The sequence below is a fragment of the Microtus pennsylvanicus genome, chromosome 4 (genome assembly GCF_037038515.1).
Source record: "Microtus pennsylvanicus isolate mMicPen1 chromosome 4, mMicPen1.hap1, whole genome shotgun sequence".
In the NCBI taxonomy this organism is placed as follows: Eukaryota; Metazoa; Chordata; class Mammalia; order Rodentia; family Cricetidae; genus Microtus; species Microtus pennsylvanicus.
Window position 1 is genome coordinate 128841166 of NC_134582.1, and position 18932 is coordinate 128860097.

Genomic DNA, 18932 nt, shown 5'->3' on the forward strand with positions numbered 1-18932 from the left:
TCCAATGTGGGTCTCTGTCCCTGTCTCCTTTCATCGCCTGATGAAGGTTAATATTCAGGAGGATGCCTAGACCTGGATGGAGGTGGGGGTTCCTTGGACTTCCCACAGGGCAGGGAACCCTGATTGCTCTTTGGGCTGATGAGGGAGGGGGACTTGATTGGGGGAGGGGGAGGGAAATGGGAGGCGGTGGCAGGGAAGAGACAGAAATCTTTAATAAATAAATAAATTTAAATAAACAAATAAATATAAAAGGTAACAAAATAAAAGAGTCATACTGAATTAACTGTATGTAAATAATGCTTGATATCTTTTTATCATGACTGGAAAAAAACAACAAAAAACCAAAACCAAACAAACAAAAAACAAAAATAAGGAGAAGGAGGAAGAGGAGGAGGAGGAGAAGAAGGAGAAGGAGAAGAAGAAGAAGAAGAAGAAGAAGAAGAAGAAGAAGAAGAAGAAGAAGAAGAAGAAGAAGAAGAAGAAAGAAAGAAAGAAAGAAAGAAAGAAAGGAGATCATTAAGCTCATCTAATTGATAAAGAATGAAGAGTTCAGAAAAGATGCATGCAACTCTATCATGAAGATCTTAGAGGAATAGGATATTAAGCCAACATTAGAAAAGATAATTATTATCTCCAGGAAAAACAAACCTGTAAAGGTCACCAGGATATGTAACTATAACATACACTATTTCTCAAGTATAAACAATATTTTGTTAAAATAATAAAATTAGTTTTTACACTAAACTACAACATCAATATATCAAGAAGACACAGGGGCAAAGAGAAATGTGTGTGTGTGTGTGTGTGTGTGTGTGTAGAGATATAACAAGAGTTAAAACCCTTAGGTTGTGCTTGCTTCAGCAGCACATATATTAAAATTGGAACATTACAGAGCACTGACTGTTCTTCCAGAGGTTCTGAGTTCAATTCCCAGCAATCACATGGTGGCTCACAACCATCTATAGTGGAATCTGATGCCCTCTTCTGGCATAAAAATCATACATGCAGATAGAGCACTCACATACATAAAATAAATAAATCTTAAAAAAAGAAACCTCAGTTTGAGGAGATGGCTCATTAAGTATAATATTTGTTTATCTTGTCAGCATGAGGATCTGAGTTCAGTCTCAGAAAACAACCCAAGTTACATTTTGTTTTTAAAAGAATTGGGGATATGGATACAGGTTCCATCTTGGGACTCATTGGTCAGCTAAGCCTAACCTATTCTATGAGCTCTAGACCAGTGAGAGACTAATACCTATCCTCTAGCCTCTACATGCATATTCTCCTCAGTGTGCATTTACACATATGTGTGCACCTCTATACACATGAACATACACATACACGAATAATTAAACCATCGTGTCTCAGGGTAGCAACATAAAATCTCAAAATTAAGTATTTAAAAAGTTACTATGTAAACACATATGGTGGATTGAATAAGTGTGCCCCCCCCACAGGTTCACATATATCTGAGTGATTAGTTACTGGGAAGTGAAATTGCTTAAAAGGATTAGGAGGATTAGGTGTGGCTTTGATAGAGTAGGTGTGGTTTTGTTGGAGGAGTGTCTCACTGGGAGTGGAATTGGAGGTTTCAAAAGCTCATGCTAGGCCCAAGCTCTCTCTTTGCCTGCCTGCCTGCCTTCCTTGCCTGCCTGCCTGCCTGCCTGCCTGCCTGCCTGCCTGCCTGCCTGCCTTGCCTGCCTGCCTGCCTGCCTGCCTGCCTGCCTGCCTTGCCTGCCTGCCTGCCTGCCTGCCTGCCTGCCTGCCTTGCCTGCCTGCCTGCCTGCCTGCCTGCCTGCCTGCCTGCCTTGCCTGCCTGCCTGCCTGCCTGCTTGCCTGCCTGCCTGCCTGCTTGCCTGCCTTGCCTGCCTGCCTGCCTGCCTGCCTGCCTGCCTGCCTGCCTGCCTTGCCTGCCTGCCTGCCTGCCTGCCTGCCTGCCTTGCCTGCCTGCCTGCCTGCCTGCCTGCCTGCCTGCCTTGCCTGCCTGCCTGCCTGCCTGCCTGCAGACTGAGATATAAGTACTTCCCCAGCACCATGTGTACTGCCATGTTCCCTGCCATGATGGTGGTGGGCCAACCTTTGGAACTGTGGGCAAGCCTTCGGTTAAATGTTTTCTTTGTAAGAGTTGCTTCGGTCATGGTGTCTCTTCACAGAAATAGAACAGGAACTAAGGCAACATATTATTCAGAAAACTACAGCTAACCACTAGATTACACGCACCATTTAGAAGAACACAGTTTCCCCTCGGAAGAGGGACTCAGAGGTTGGAAGGAAGGGATTGGAAGCTGGAGTATTTCTTTATGAGCCTTCTAGTGTTCTTTAATGTTTATGTTCATGAAAATTGCCATGCACATATGTTGATAAAAATCAAAATGAAATTGTAAGCAGAAGGAGCGATGTTACAGGAAGCTCGAGTCAAATAAGGATTCAGCACAATAGGATAATAATCAGAAGGTCCTGGATGGCCATGAGAAGGCGCACATGAAATGCTGGTGGCAGAAGCCAGGCTCAAGAGGGGAGGGCTGGAGGCACCTGCCTCCTTTTGAAAGGACAGAGTCAAGTGTAGACAATCTGGCTACTTAATACAACAAAGAATGTTTCAAGACATCTGCTTGGTTTCTGGTTATCCCTTTCTTCAGTTTGTATTGTGTGCCCTTGGCTTATAGGGAGGTCTTGGAATATCCGTGGAAGGCAGAGCCTCTTAACTATATGTCTAGAGAAGTAAGAGCTGAGTGATATGACTCTCATTTTCTGAGACAAGAGGTGCAGAGGCTGACAGTAGGAAGCAGAACAACACAATGCTTTACTAATCATTCTTTTTATTTATTTTTTATTTTTTTTAATTTATTTATTTATTAAGAATTTCTGCCTCCTCCCCGCAACCACTCCCATTTCCCTCCCCCTCCCCCAATCAAGTCCCCCTCCCTCATCTGCTCGAAGAGCAATCAGGGTTCCCTGACCTGTGGGAAGTCCAAGGACCACCCACCTCTATCCAGGTCTAGTAAGGTGAGCATCCAAACTGCCTAGGCTCCCCCATAGGCAGTAAGTGCAGTAGGATCAAAAACCCACTACATTGGAGCACCGGACAGAAATCTCAAGATCCAAATCAGGAGCAGAAGGAGACGGAGCAGGAGCAAGGAACTCAGGACCGGGAGGGGTGCACCCACACATTGAGACAATGGGGATGTTCTATCGGGAACTCACCAAGGCCAGCTGGCCCGGGTCTGAAAAAGCATGGGATAAATCCGGACTAGCTGAACATAGCGGACAATGAGGAATACTGAGAACTTAATCATTCTTTTTAAATATTGAGTTTTAATAAAAAAAAATTACATGTATGCATGTGGGGTATGTGTATGTGAGTGCAGTTACTCTTGGAGGCCAGAGGAGGGCATCAGATTCCATGGAACTGGAGGTATAGCTGGTTGTAATGTATTTGTCTGAGGAAGCTTGTGCCCATGCATGTGAGGGCCATGTTCTCTCAGGAACCCAGCCGCACAGCTGCAGCTAGAGAAGCCCCACGTGGCAACAAGGTATAGTGAAACAAAAGATGTGCCAAGTCCCCTTATCTCATCTTATAGAAACCTTGCATTTCTACAGAGCACACCCCCCCACCCCAAATGTCCCTTGGTAATCCTGGACAGCAGCAGTCGACGTAGAAACAGCTGCTCTGGAGGTAGTGGATGACATCCCAGCGAGCATGCTCAAAGTGCTCAAAGCTATACAGGAAAGGCAAGAGTAATGGGACACTGGTGCAAATACCCGATCTAGACAATTGGATTCACTTGGGAAAGCCTGCGGTTCCTAGCAAGGCTGGAAGAGAAAATTCCAGCCTGCAGATTTCAAGTCACCTCTTTGTTTATTTAGGATACCAATCTCAATCACTACGGGTTGTCAGACATTCTTCCCTGTTCTTCCCGGGAAATGGATCTGGTTAGGAGCTGGAGCCGCTAAGAACACTTTGCTCTTTCAGAGGAACTGGATTCAGTTCCTAGCACTCTCTTGGTAGCCATCAACCATTTATAACTCCAGTTCTAGGGGACCTGATGCCCTCTTCTGGCCTCCTTATGCAACAGGCACACATGTGGTATACAGACATACATGTAGGCGAAATACCCATGCACATATAATGAAATATATATATTTAAGGCAGCCACAGGTCATCTGGCTCAGAGCACCCTCCCTAAGGGGTTGGCAGTGGAGTTTCTCTAAGAGTTGAATCCCATCAGCCACAGAGCTAAGGATAGATTTAGATTTAGCCACAGGTTGACAAGTTCATGCAGAGAGTGGATGCTGTGCTTGGAAAGCACTCAGATGCCGTGTAATTATAATGTGTGTGTGCATGTGTGCATGTGTGTTCACTTTAGGTGGTAACAACTGGAGAGTTAGGAATGGAAGGAAGAGAGATGATTTTACAGTAAAATCCCTAAAATGGATTTCCATTCTAGGGGTCCAAGCAAGGAAGAAGAGAGAAAAGAAGAAAATGAGCATGTCCAGTGCCTTCTCTGCACCCCCAACCCTAGGTGCCTCTCTGCACCTCGCAGCGGCTTTAAATCTTTGCTGTAGTGGTGGATGCTGAATAGTCTGAGCTGCACGTTTACTGATGAGAACAGAGATTCTCTGAAAGATGAAACATTTGAGACAATGCTTTTACGGCAAGGGTGGGGACTCAGCTGTGTCTGTGGCTTCAAAGTCCACGGCTAATCCTCTCTAGTATTGTTACATGCTGACGGGAAAAGCTATACCAAACATCAAGGAAATGCTTGTCACCAAAGTTGGGGTCAGGGAGACATAGCAGGGGAAGGGGAGAATTATCCGGAAGAGGCACATGAAGCACCTACAGTACCCGTAGCATCCTTTGTCATCCGGGTGCAGGCTACACGGGGAGTCTGCTCTGCAAATAAGTCTTTGCTTTAGGACATCTGCATTTCACACACACACACACACACACACTGTGGTGTGTTTTGTTGCTGTTAGCTTGTTTATGGTATTAGGGATTGAGTCCCAAGTCGTGTGCACACTAAGAAAGTACCCTCTACTGTGGGTTCATCTTTGACTCTGTATTTTCATTTTGAGACAGGATCTCACTAAGTTGCTCAGGCTTGCCTTTAACTTACTATAGGTTAGGTTCACCTCGAACTTGCAAATCTCCTACTTTAGCCAGGACTATAGGCCTGCACCACCAGGTGTGACTCACCTGTCTTATCATAAAGTTAGAGCACAGAGCTCCTACTCCTCACACCCCACCCACCGAATTCTTTAGTTTTTATAACTAAGGTGACCTCTGTCATGAATGTGTCAAGAAGAGGTTCTATAATTTGGTAAGAAGTGCAGAGGACAGGCAAGATTGTACGGGTGCTTGCTGCTAATCTTGGCCGTCTCAGGTTGATAGCTGGAGCCCACACGGCAGATGGAGGGAACTGACTCCCACAGGTGGTCCTCAGACCTCCACACATGTACTGTGGCATGTGTATGCTCTGATAAATGAATACATTTTAAAATGAAAGTGAAGAAAAGTACAGAGAGCATAGAATTCTCTTTTGCATCTTGATGTTCTCACCCAAATCAATTTGTCAATGAAAATGAATAATATGCATTTTAAAACAAGTAATCAATGTCTATCCAATGGTGTCAACACAGCATATTCTATGCTAAGAAGGCTAGATGCACCCTTGAAAACATGAGTCTTGATTCCCTGCACCCATGTAAAAAGCCGTATTTGGTCACTGCACTCATGCAACCCTGGAGCTGTAGGGGTAGGGGCAGAAGGTTGCTCTAATGGGGTCCAGGTTCTGTGGGAAACCCTGTGCCGAGGGAAAGAAGCAGAGAGAGCAGGGCATTCATTGTTCTCCTCTGGCCTTCCTGGGAGAATGGGTGAAGGAACCCTCCAACTGGGACCAGGAAAGTAGAACACTTAAGCGAGAAGCAGTTATTGAATTAAAATGATTATTATTAAAAAGGATGCGACGTATGAGAGTTCCTCCCCTTGAAGAGGAAGAACACTGCCAGGCTTAGAAACAAGACCATGGGAATACAGAGAGGATAGAAATGAAATTGGGGAGTCAAGGCAACAAGGGGGATACAGTAACGTCCTTGGGGTCCTCAAAGAAAAGCAATTTTCTGATTAATTTTTTCCCTCTGAGACACTCAAACTCTTACTGCTCCTTGGCGATGCCGGAGACCACCCCATACCTCAACTTTGCAGAGAGGGTTGGCCATCAAAGCTAGTTTGCTGTCTCGCTCTCTATGAACTGATGACCCTGGACTAGACATGCAGGAGACTCTGTCCATTGTCTACCACATACATACTCTACCTTCAGGCCTCCTTCCTAGTACATGACTATGTTCAGAATGAACTCCAGCCATTCAGCTCCCCACACCCTCTTAAAAGAGAAAGCCCCTCTGGGAATTCTGCCAACATAAAGTTGCCTCAATCTGAAGATAAATTATAAATTAATAATAAGAAAAATGCTCCAGACTCTCCTGCTTGCCAAAATACACCATTCATTGTAAAGTCCGCGAAAGGGCCCTAGTGATATATCGCCAAAAAGTGCCAACCTTTTCCTTATTCTAAACACAGACCAGTATGCCCTCACAGCAGGCACTGCAGCCGCCTTCCCTGGCAGAACAAGTGTTGATCTTGGAAAGACCACACCACCAACACCTTCCAGCTGCATTGCCACCTGGAAGTCTGCTTCTGCAGTCCCCTGCACACCAGCAGTAACTCAGAGCACAAGCCCAAACCAAGTGTAAGGAGCACCCCCCCACTCGGGGTTGGTCTGGGGTGGCGGCTCCGTTGAAGGGGCTTTTCAGAATTGCATTGCTAAAATCATTGCAGGAAGCGGGAGGGGGTGTCCCTGTCAGCTGCCTTAAAGGAAAATAAATCAAACCAAACCAGCTTCATCTTATCAAATCAATCCTGAAAACCGCCTGTGGACAGTGGGTTCAGAGACACTACCCAGTCATCCGCATTTCTCTACAGGGAATGATCAGTATTTTGAACACTATAAATTTCTCAACTCCCCTCCCCCCACCTTCCCCTTGCTCCAACACACACACACAGACCCCTGGAATGATCTTTTCACAAACAAATCTGGCTCTCCCAGGAATGCATACCATACCAAAGGGGTTTTGATCTCTCCTGTTTCTTCAGGCCATTCATTCAAACTTCTGCAACTCACTTGATTCAAAATGCCACACCTCCATCAGTTAATCCATATGGACAGTTCTGTGTCACTAGGAACAATACCCCACCCCCAGCTCTCCCATAGCACATTAGTAAGACATAACAACGTTGTGTGGAAATGGGACAATTACAAGCTAGAAGCTTCGGTTACTCTGGGGACATGATTCCTAGGTCATTCAGGATGGCAGGGACAATCTTTGCACATGGGAATAAAAAGCTTTTACTTACAAATACATCCATGAACAGGTGCTCCAGGGTCGTCTCAAAGCCATCCAGTCTGGCAGCTAGAGTCATGGTCAATGTCCCAATTCGCTCTACGGCTCCACAAGCAAGCTGCCAACCCTTCCGCTCACAGAACACCCTTGGTGTCGCAATCGGTTACCAGGCAAAGTTGCCACTAGTGAGAAGTGGAAATTCTTAAAATAAAACAGAGCATTGCAGAACGGGCTGCCCGGGCTCGCTAGAAGAACTCATAGAGGGTTTAGGAAAATCCCAGACTCCGTTAATGATTCTATGCTGCCAGACTGGGCACAAAGGTCACCAGGTGAAGAAGGCAGCCTCCTCTGTGGAACTTCACAATGTGGAGTGCCCACTGAACGCAAGGAATCTCAGCGGCAGAAGACAAGCACAGCTAGATGGGGGCAGAACGAGAAGTGAGACTGGGAAAATGCATGAGCCGTCTGACTCTGATATTTATAGGGCCACATGTTTTTGACTCCAGCCATTTCTCAGTTCATTTCTGACCTTTCATAAATGGCTACACACAGTGGAGTGTATTGTCGAATGGGGGCAGTGGGTCCTGCAGAACTTGGCTGTGACCAATGCCAGGGCAATTCACACAGACACGCCATCAATGCTTCTTTGTGAAGGACGCATCAAGCCTTGTTCTGTGCGCCACGACAGAGAAACACAGTCTTGTGGAAAACAAGGAAATGAAAGTTGGAGGGTACTAAATTTTTCCCCCAGAATATTATTAGATCCCATACGATTGCCCCCCTTCCACACCCCCGCCATGCAATGGTAGATAAACATCTCGGAAATAGACTTCATCTCTGTGTCAGCTCCTCCAGCACCTGCCAGGTAGAATATTCATGAAAGCTTTGAAATCCTTTTCTGCTTCTACTTTCTATTCTTACAAGCATTTTAAAACATTGTAGCAAAATACACACGACACAAAATGTGCTGCTTCAACTTCTTTTTGTAGTGATGTGTGTGTGCGCGCACTCGCATGCACACGCTTTGGTATACACGTGTGTGGAGGCTAGAGGGCTATGTTGGGTATCTTCCTCTATTGTTCATGTCCCATGTTAATCCTTTGAGATAAGACCGAACCTGAAGATTGTTACTTTTTTTTTTCTTGCTGGGTTGGTGATTTGCAAATCCCAGTGATCTTTCTGTCTTTGCCCCCACCCCCACCCACTTGCTGGGGTTATAGTCAAGCATTTCTTTTTCTTGAGGTTGCTGGGGAGCTGAATTCAGGTCCTCATGCTTTCTCAGGAAGCTCTCTTACTCAAGGAACCATCGCTCCAGTTTCACCTCAGCCGCGTCAAGATGGAATCAGTGATGTTTTATCACGCTGTTCACATCACTGTCCAGTTACGTGTTGTACAGTTGTGTATTGAAGTGTTGCTATCAAACAACTCTGGAAACTTGGATTTTGTAAAACTGAACCCCAATACCATGAAACACTAACTCTTCATGTCTTTCCACTTTTTTCTCCCAGCCTTTCTAATCCACAATCCTACATTCTTTTTTTTTTCTGTTTGTTTTTTGTTTTGCATCTTACTTGTCTAGGGATGCTCTATAAGGGACATACTGTATTTGACTTCTGATGACTGGCTTATTCATTTACCATAACATCCCCAAGCATATGTTAGAATTTTCTTTCTTTTGCCTATGCATGCATTTGTGGTGTGCACATATGATGTGTGTTTGTATGTGTATGTATAGTTGCACATGTATGTGAAGGCCCAATGCTGACGTTGGGTGTTTTTCTTGATTGCTATTCATTTTTTATTGAGGTAGGGCCTTTCACTGTTTGCTGTTCTGGCTACTCTAACAAGCTAACTTGCTCTGGGAATTCCTTGTTTTTGTTTCCTCTGCACCAGGATTGTGGGAAGGCCACACATTTATGTGGCTCTTGGGGATCTGAACTCTGGTTGTCACCCTTGTGGAGCAAGTGCTTTAGCCACTGAGCCATCACCCCAGCCCAGAATTTCTTTTCTTTTTTAAGGCTGAAATCATATATCCAAAGAAATAACATCACTTTGGGCAAGTTTTCAGAACTGAGAAAACCTCCAGGAACACTTGGTTGTCAAGACCATAGTAGACATTTGTGCTGTGACTCTACTAGCAAACACAGCCCCAGTGTAGAAAGACAGCCTCCTAGTTACCACACTAGTCCTAACGCAAACGTCCAATCTCTTGATTCCAAACAGGGGAAGCCCTTACTAGTTAATACTCATGTCAGAGAAGGTAACCCATGTGAAGTCGAGGAGGGAACAGAAGTCCGAGAGGCTCACATTCTACAATACGAATACTTTCACGTCTACCCCAGTTCTCTAAAAGGAGGGTAGCAGAAGTTCTCGGTTTAGTTCCCACACAAATGCTCATTTTCTCAAAGATCAAGGGAGACAGATTCAGTATGTGTAATTTAAACAGAGCCACCATGAAATAAAGTCCCTCCCCCACTAGAGAGAAAACCTTGATAAAAAGCTTACCATTGTTTTAAAAGCAGTTTGAAGGGCTGTCAAACTTGCTTAGTTTGACAGTCTGTCATCAGTTACACGGTCTGGCGTGTTACAGTCTGGAATCTGTTTTTGAGCCCCTCGCGGGGGGTGGGGGAGAGCGAGTGACACAACAGGTGTGTCTTGTTAAGCGGTGGAGTCAGAGGAGGAGTGGGGGCGATGCCGTGATGGACAGCTTCAATAGCTGAGACTGTACAGAAAACATATTTCCCTGACAGGGGAACGGCTTCCCAGGCCTTCCTATTGGCTAGTGTGCTGGCAGCCTCTGACACTGATTCTGTAACTAGAGCCACATCAGCAACCAGGACTCAATACAGACGACTTCCTGCCTGCCACACAGCAGCCATCTTGTGTTTAAATTATAGTCGCATGCCTTGCGGCCATCTTTTGTTGACTATAGCTCTGCCTCTCTTCATAGAGTTCCCAAGGCTTCTGTTAAAAAGGCTGCCTGGAAGGCACTCAAGGAGCCAGGCGTCTCTCACCAAGCAAGGCAATGATGTGGGCCAGCACTGGCCATGCCATGAGAAGACTATTAGGGAAGACAGACGTGTATGTCAATGCAATATTATTCTGGTCTTCCAAAAATCTCAGCGAAGTGTTCAAATCAAGCCTTCATCGGCCCACTCTTCTGTGAATTAAACTGGGAAGAGATATTTACCTAGTTTTGTGTGTCCATGTATATACTGGAGTGCTGCGGTACTCAGATGTGTGTGTAGAATCCAGGAGTCAATCTTGAATCTCAAGTATTGTTCCTCAGAAGTTGTTCACTGGTCTTGTTGTCTACTTATTTAAGGCAGGATTTCTCAGTGGACTTGAAATCACCAACCAGGCTACCTGGGCGGCTAGCCAGCCACAGGGCTCCTGCCTCTCTTCGGTTCTGTGATTACAAGCACTTGCCTCCATGCCCAGCACTTTTATGTGGGTTCTAGAGACAGAATTAAGGCTCTTAGGTTTGCACGGCAAAGCCTTTGTTAACCGAACCATCCCACTGCCCCGCCAAAGTATTTTTTATTCACAAAAGACATCCTAGTTTATTTCATCCGTCCTCTTTCTGGGGTAGAGCAGTGGTTACCTGATGGAGAATGATTGGTTAAAAGGAGCCAATTATCTTTAATATTCCTCATTTAAGGAGTCAGCTTCCCCGTCTCAGCTATGGCTTTTCATGGCCATTTTCTACAATTGTTTGAGCTTGGAAGAAGCAGCAGACATCAGGGGTAAGCAACTCTATACAGTCTAGGCATGCAAGTGGCAAGTATTCTAGAGCAGGACCTTAGACCACGTCTCAAGGGCATATATGTTATGTGAGTGGGTGCATCCAGGCCATGACACATGGCACACACACATGCGTGAAGGTCAGAGGACAACTTGCCAGACTTGGTTCTCTCCTTCTACCATGTGGATTTCTGGGATTGAATTTAGGTTATCAGGCTTGAAGGCAGGTGACTTTACCCTCTGAACTATGTCCCTGAGTCTAGTGAGCTTGTCTCTGCAATAGTTTCTAGAAGGGAGAAATTGGTCAGAAAGGAGTTAGCCTGGTGTGCAGATAGGAAGTAGGTAATGAGTTATAGATATTACTCAAGAAAATGCTGTAGATGAAAAGCAGTCACTGGATACCAAGGCGGGTGGTTGACCACCCTAGTTGGCTACCTCTGTCCACCTCTGCAGTTCTGGGATCACAAGCACACACCACCACGCCTGACTTCTCAGGCAGATGCTGAGGCCTGAGCAGAGGGCCTCATGTTTCTGCAGTGGCAAAGTATTGATGTGAGAGTCTCCTCTGTGTGCTGTGATTACTATTAATGAATTAAGAAACTGCCTTGGCCTGTTGATAGGGCAGAACTTAGGTAGGTGGGGAGGACTGGACTAAATGCTGGGAGAAAGAAGGGCAGAGTCAGAGAGATGCCACGGGGCTGAAAGAGTCAGGCATGCTGATTCTTTGCCGGTAAGCCACTGCCACGTGGTGATATACAGATGAATAGAAATGGGTTAAATTAATATAAGAGTTAGCCAATAAGAAGCTAGAGCTAATGGGCCAAGTAGTGATTTAATGAATACAGTTTCTGTGTGATTATTTCTGGTGAAAACTAGCTGGGTGGCCAGGAACCAATAAGTACCCTCCTTCCAACAAAGTATATCACTGGATGAGTTATTTCTCTGACCCTGAAAATTTTGATTCTGTTTGACTTTCGAACACATAGTTCTGTCTGTGTTATGAAACCCCTCCCCAAGGCTTAATATTTTGCTGCTCGGACAAACAAAATGTCAATCTTGGGAGTGCAGAATCAGCTACCTTCTCTATTTAGACATACTGCTGCTCTGGGTCCTTCTTCCTAGGACTGAAAGACAATTTCTCTTCTAGAAAGCTCTGTTTTTTGTTTGTTTTCACTCCTGGAAATAAGCACCCACTTTAACTGTTCTGTGAGGCTGAGGTTCTCCCACTCAACATCAGCCCACAGTTCAACTCCTAGCAAGTCATCTCCGTTAAGGACAGCTGTGCACATGTCCTAGACACCTGGCAGTGGAACAGACAAATGTATTTAACTGGAAACATCTTTCCGTCCACTCAAGAGCAGTAATTTTCTACTCAAGCTCACTTATTTGAAGACCAAGTAGAAAACAGTGGGTCAGATTCCTGTAGGACTGAGCAAAACTGGTCCAAAAACAATCTAGCAAGCCACTTTATGCTTGTACCAGTGAATGTAAATAGTCACTAAATCCAATTGTTGAGCAAAGCCTAAGATGTTTAAAAAGTAAACTCATTTTTTTATCTCCATCACTCAAATTTGACTCATACACCTGGAATATACTACAGTAATAACCATCAACAATGGAGACTTTAATCCATTTTGAGCAGATTTTTGCATATGGTGTGAGATTTCATTCTTTTTGCACGAGGATACCCAATTCCCAGCACTATTTATAGAAGAAACCATCCTTTCCCCAAATCTGGAGCACATTAGGCTGACTGAAACAAAACAGATGCATAAAGACAAGCCCAGTATGGGCTCACTTACATGAGGAATCTCAAACAGTCAAACTCGCAGAAGGGGAGAGTAGAATGGTGGATTTTGGGGATTGGGGAGGGGTTTGTGGGAAGGTGATGGTCAGAGGGATAAAGTATTGGCCATGTGAGGTGAAGTTCTGAGGACCTAAAGTCAGCAGTGTGACCACAATTAACAATGCAGTACTGTGTGCTTGAAGTGGGCTGAGAGGGTCAACATAAAGTCTCCTTCTCTCTCTTTGAAGAGCACGAGCGTGTATGTGCATGTACATGCTTGCACGCACACACACACACACACACACACACACACACACACACACACACACACACACAGAGTTGTATTTTTACTCTTTTGGGGGACCCGCCACCCAGCTACTAAATAAGCACACATACCGTATAGAGGCTCATTCTTACTTATAAATGCCCAGCCTAGCTTGGCTTGTTTCTAGCCAGCTTTTCTAACTTAAATTATCCCATCTACCTTTGCCCCTGGACTTTCCCCATTTCTTACTTTTGTATACCTTACTTCCACCCTTACTCCATGGCTGGGTGGCTGGCCCCGACTGTCCCCCTCTCCTCTTTTTCTTGTTTTCCCTTTCTCTCTTTCCAGATATCTCCTATTTTTTTTTTTAATTTTCTCTGCCTGCCAGCCCCATCCTTTGTCCTGCCTATCTACTGGCTGTTCAGCCCTTTATTAGACCAATCAGGTGTTTAACACAGGCAAAGCAACATAGTTAAACAAAGGCATCATAAAAGGATGCGGAACATCTTTGCATTGTCAAACAAATGTTCCACAGCATAAATACAAATAACACATGTTAAATTAATATTCCACCACAGAGAGGAGAGAGAGAGAGAGAGAGAAAGAGACCTTGAGAGAGCAAGGTCGGCATGGTAGCATATTGCAATCCCCAATACTTTGGAAGAACACAGAAGAATCAAGAGCTGAAGGCCAACCTTGATTACATGGCAAGTTGGAAGTCTGGGACTACACAATCCCATCTAAGTAAAATAAAATAAAATGATTCATAAAATGAAATGATAGTTGATTAACTAGCTTTTGTGATAATATATACACACATACACACAAAGCCCTCAGCGAATCTCATATTTTAAATATCTATAATTATCCCTCTATAATTGTAGTAGGATGGGAAAGCCCTCCATGACACATGTAAAGGTGATTAATTTAAAGGCCTGTTAATGGCTTGGCAGCCCAACTTCCCTCTCACCTTCTATCTAGAATTCTATGTGTTATGTACTAGTAAAACAGCTTCATTCTCATAGTCATACACACAGCTGTCTGTCCGAATAGGATTATAAAGGCTAGCCTGTCTGCTCTGGCCTTTTCTGTGAGGACAAGCATGTCGATTTAAAGGCTTGTGTCCATAGGACTCTGCAGGCTGGCACTGGCTGGACACCAGGCTGTAGGGATCTCTTGGTGCCTGTCCTTGTGCCCCAACTGTGGCTATCAGCTGGCTTACACAGTCAACCCTGTCTTCCCCATTCACACTGCAGTTTTGATTTCGATGGCTTCTCTGACAAGCACAAAGGGGCCATTCCTCTGCATGTCCCCTGACTATGCTTGCTGCCTCATCTTCCGTACCCACAAGCCCCTGTTCCCTCACAACTATGAATGTCAAGACTCTGAAAACCAGCAGTGATATCAGTATCAGGCACTGGCTCTTGTACCCTGGGTGCTGACGGAGAGGAATGTATAATAACCCATCTGGTCTTCTTTTGGGCTTGTCACCTATCACGTGCCCATCACTAGGCTGGCAGATGCCTGGATGGCTTCTGAGTTCACTGCAAGAAAGGCTCCTTTGGAAGGCACGAAGAACAATTGTTACAGATTTGCGTGGACTGTCTAAAGGAAGGCACTTGCTTTCTGGAATTCAAATGTATGTCATGATGGCAACACAGATTCTTCTATGGACACATTCTGACTCTTCTACAGACACCGGGAGTTAAGGTTTCCATGCCTTCTGGGTGGTTTCAGACTGAATGTGGTATTCTGGGTAGAGAACTCCTTGTTAATCTCAAGTGAGAAGCTGTGGGTGCCGGAGGTATGGAGTGGCTTCTCTGGCTACATGTTCTCGGCTTTGCATATGTTTGAGTGACCTGGGTGGCTTGCTAGGTTCTTGCCAAAATGAAACTGTAACCCCTAACCGCAACCCAAACCCTAATCCTAACCCTAACCTTCTGGTGTAAGGGAGCACCCCCAAATAACCACCATCCATTTCAAGTGATCTAGACTTAGACATGTGTCTTTCTATTATGTATCTATTTTATGTGGTGATTTACATACAATGAGCAACTTCTCTTAATGATTCCACAGCCATTGCATTGTTTGACAGTGTGGGTAGTGTGCTGTATGTGTGTGTATATGTTTATTCAGATGCTCATGTCTGTCTAAGTAGAGACCAAGAGTAGACTTCAGTGTCTTCCTCAATCACTCTCCACTTTATTTAACAAAACAGGGCCTCTCACTAAACCTTGACTGCACCCATTAAAGAATTCTGTCTAGCCAGCTTACCTCAGGAATCCCGTCTCTGCATCCTAAATTCCAGGATTATGGGTAGGCTGTGTGTCTTTCTGGATTTTATGTGTGCTCTGGAGATCTGAACATTGGATCATCAAGACCTTTCTTCCTAAGCCATCTCCACAGCCCCCACAGCCATTCTTTAGCTGGCTGTACACTCTCCCAGTTGTGAATATCAGGTGTGAGAAGCAAGGGGCCTGGCCAGCTCAGAAATCTAGAAGCAGCGAGAGCCCATCTGCATTCTGAATCCATGTGTGGCCAACCTGCCTAGGTGACTGCTGTACCCAGTCAGGGTCTCTTAGCAAGGGTAGTGGGACCAGCATGCACACAGTATGACAGAGATGTTCTGCCATATCTGGCAAAGAAAGGTATATAGTATATGGCTTCCCAGACTGTCTTCAGTGTGAGATCCTAGGGGCCAAATGAAAAGAATGCTCAAATGATAACAGGGAGCTCTTGCCATGGAAGGCCAAGGCTTCCCAGAAACACAGTGGAGAAGGGCAAATACGCACCTCTATTATAGAAACACATGCTTGTTATTAAGGCCTCCCGCATCTGAGGTTTGTCCAGAAATAAGAGGCAAAGTTCCAAGGGCTGAAAAGAACAAGTGAGATTCCCACTGCCCCTTCTCTATGGCAAATGTGCATATGCACACACACACACACACACACACACACACACACACACACACACACACGCATGCACACATCCCAAGCCATACTTTTTCCCATCCTGAATCCTTCTTCACATTTCATCACTAGGCCTGTCCAAGGATGCTACCCTCCCAACATGAGATGAGGTGAGGCTGACAGCAGACAGGCATCTGAGGGAAAATGATGGGCAGGGTTCCCTGGCAGCAAGAGGGAGGGTGTGGACTGTGGTCCCTGCAGTTTTTCACTACTTCCTGACTTTCCCTGAAAAGCAGCTGGCCTGAAGATCAAGGAGTGGCCACGCTGTGCTCTACTGAGATATCCCTAGGGATGAGTTATATTGTAGGAAGAGCAGTATACCAAGGGCAATGTTCCAGCATGAGCCGAGTCCCTGACAAGCAGGCTGGGGATAGCTAACTTTTGTTGTTCTGGTTTTCATGGCGATTAACCGATCCACTGCTTTCCATGACCTCTAGTACTGCTGGTTACACATACATGTTTACACATTATAATAAATGTTATTTGGGGATAGGTTAGCCATTTTTCTTTGTGTTTACATGGCAGAATTGTGTCAATAGGTTAACAATATGTTGTAAACATGCTAGGATAGCCATGATTTTTAAATGTTAGAGACCCTGCCTAGGGTCTTGTACAGGCCAATATGCTAGATGCGTGTTCTGCCACTAACCTATAACTTCATTGCCTATTATTCATTAATTTTATTTGAGGACAGGATAAGGTATTTAAAAATAGTTAAGAGAGTGGGGTAGATGGCTCAGTGGATAAAGTGCTCATTGCACAAGAATGAGGGCGTGAGTTTGGATCACCAGAACCTGCACAAAGACCAGGCATGGCGGGCCATGTCTTAGCACAAGCGGATGGGTGAGATGGTGGAAACAGGTTGGTATCAAGGGCTGATTGGCCAGCCAGTCCGAAAACACCGAGCTCAGGATTAAAGTGGGGGTAAATTCATCTCCATAGAAACGGTTGTCAATATTTCTATCTTCGGCAACAAACAGGATGGTGAGGACTCTGATAACAGGCAGGAGAGGGACAGGTGTCTGAGATCAGAAAGCAAGTGGATGCTTGACTGGGCAATCATAAAAGAAAATAAACTGGTGACCTTTGCAAGGAAATGGACAGAAATGGAAATCATTGTATTACACAAAATAAACCAGCTATAGAAAGACAAACAATGCATGTTTTCTAAAATTACATATGTGGGGAGAGCTGTCCCATTACTCATCAATGCCTGGGGCAGGCGGGAGAACTGGCCTTGCCCTCTACCGGCTGCAGCATTCTGGAGAGTGGCCCCCATACCTCGCCTGGGCAGCACAGTGGAGCTGGCCCTGAAGGTGCAGGTGTGGGAGAATGGACTCTGAGGAGTACTGGTCTCACCCCTTGATATTGCTGCAAGGGAGAAGTAGCCAGGGCAATGCTGGAGAGCTCAACCTGGTGGCAAAGATAGGGGACAGCTGGGAGGCTAACGAAATCTGCAAGTACCCAGGTCCAGAACCGGGGTCCCCACATCCACCCCATTTGTGACCTGCTGGAGCATGGGGACATGAGGGTGGGGTGTCTAGTCCTGTGGAGCCAGTGCTGCCTGGAAAAATGTGTGGATAAAAGGGTTTAGTGCATGACTCCTTGTGTCTCACTGCAGCGGCCATGACGAGATTTTCTCCTTTTTTCTCCTCTTTTTCTCTTAAATTTTATTTTATTTTATTTTGGGGAGGAGATGAGTGGAATTGGGAGGCATGGTATGAAAGACAGAAAGATAAAAAAGAAAAAAGTTACATATGTGGATATAGAAGCATGTGCATTTATTCAAAAATAATTTAAAAAGAAAATGAAATTTGCATATGCACAAATGTGTCTTTGAGGTGGTTGTCTCAAAATGGAACTGCCAACTCCAAAGTCATGGGCATGTTAAAAAGAAATAAATTTCAACCTGGCTCCCTCTGGAGATCGTGCCAATGTACACACTCACCGTATTGACTCTCAATACTCATGCCAGCCTCATAGCCTAATGGCAACTTTGAAATCTCGGGCAGTATGGATAGAAATTATCCTTTCATTAATTAAAATGCTGGTTCTTAAATAACTTTCCCTATAAGTTTGTATAACAAAGGCGGCAGAGGTTGGATGTAAACTCCCAGGCTGGCCATGAAAACCCCGGTCTCCCTGCTCCCATCCGCTGGGTGCTGGGATTACGGTAGTGCGCCACCAGTACAGCCTAAATACTGGAGAGTAAACCCGGCATTCTGTGCAAGCCAGGCAAATGCGCTACCAAGTGGGCTACATCCCAGCCCACAAATGCTCTTTTCTAAACCAAAATTTCCACGAGTCAAATAGATCCAGCTGTGTGTCCCATAAATATGGCAATAATGGGCATGAGTGAGTGGTTAACACAAGGATGCTAAAGCCATCTACACTGCAAAGTGCATGTTTAAAAGCAACTTAATAAAACCCACATTAATAGTCCCCTTATGCTTTTCTGTGTTATCTACCCAACGCACACCTGATGAATGAAAAGCTAGAACCACACTAAGCAAGCCCAAAGAGTGAGTCATTCAAATACTCCACCCCCTTAGTAAAATTTCCCCTTAGGCTGGAGGAGACATAACCTACATGTGGAAGGGTTGACTCCTGGGTGACTTGGGACCATTACTCCTGATCAGATGTGGACTGTCTGGAATTGATAACTTTTGTCACTTATCCAAGCTTAATTCACCAAACTGGAAACTGTCTAATAAGTGGTAGGACTGTAGCCAGCGAAGATCCTTAGACTTTGCACAGCCTACTG

General features: G+C 45.1%; 1 protein-coding gene across 6 annotated transcripts in view; it reads right to left on the minus strand.

The window, feature by feature from the left end:
* Frmd4a (FERM domain containing 4A) overlaps window positions 1-18932 on the minus strand; it is a 595839-nt gene that overhangs the window by 318031 nt on the left and 258876 nt on the right. Inside the window, exon 1 of one of the 6 annotated variants that reach the window (XM_075970463.1) lies at window positions 7418-7438. The exons of 4 other annotated variants lie outside the window; for them this stretch is intronic. In XM_075970463.1, coding sequence (XP_075826578.1) covers window positions 7418-7429 — 12 coding nt within the window. In that variant the 5' untranslated portion in view covers window positions 7430-7438. Of the gene's footprint in view, window positions 1-7417; window positions 7439-18932 lie in introns of those variants that run through there. One more of the 6 variants, XM_075970459.1, reaches the window with a different exon arrangement.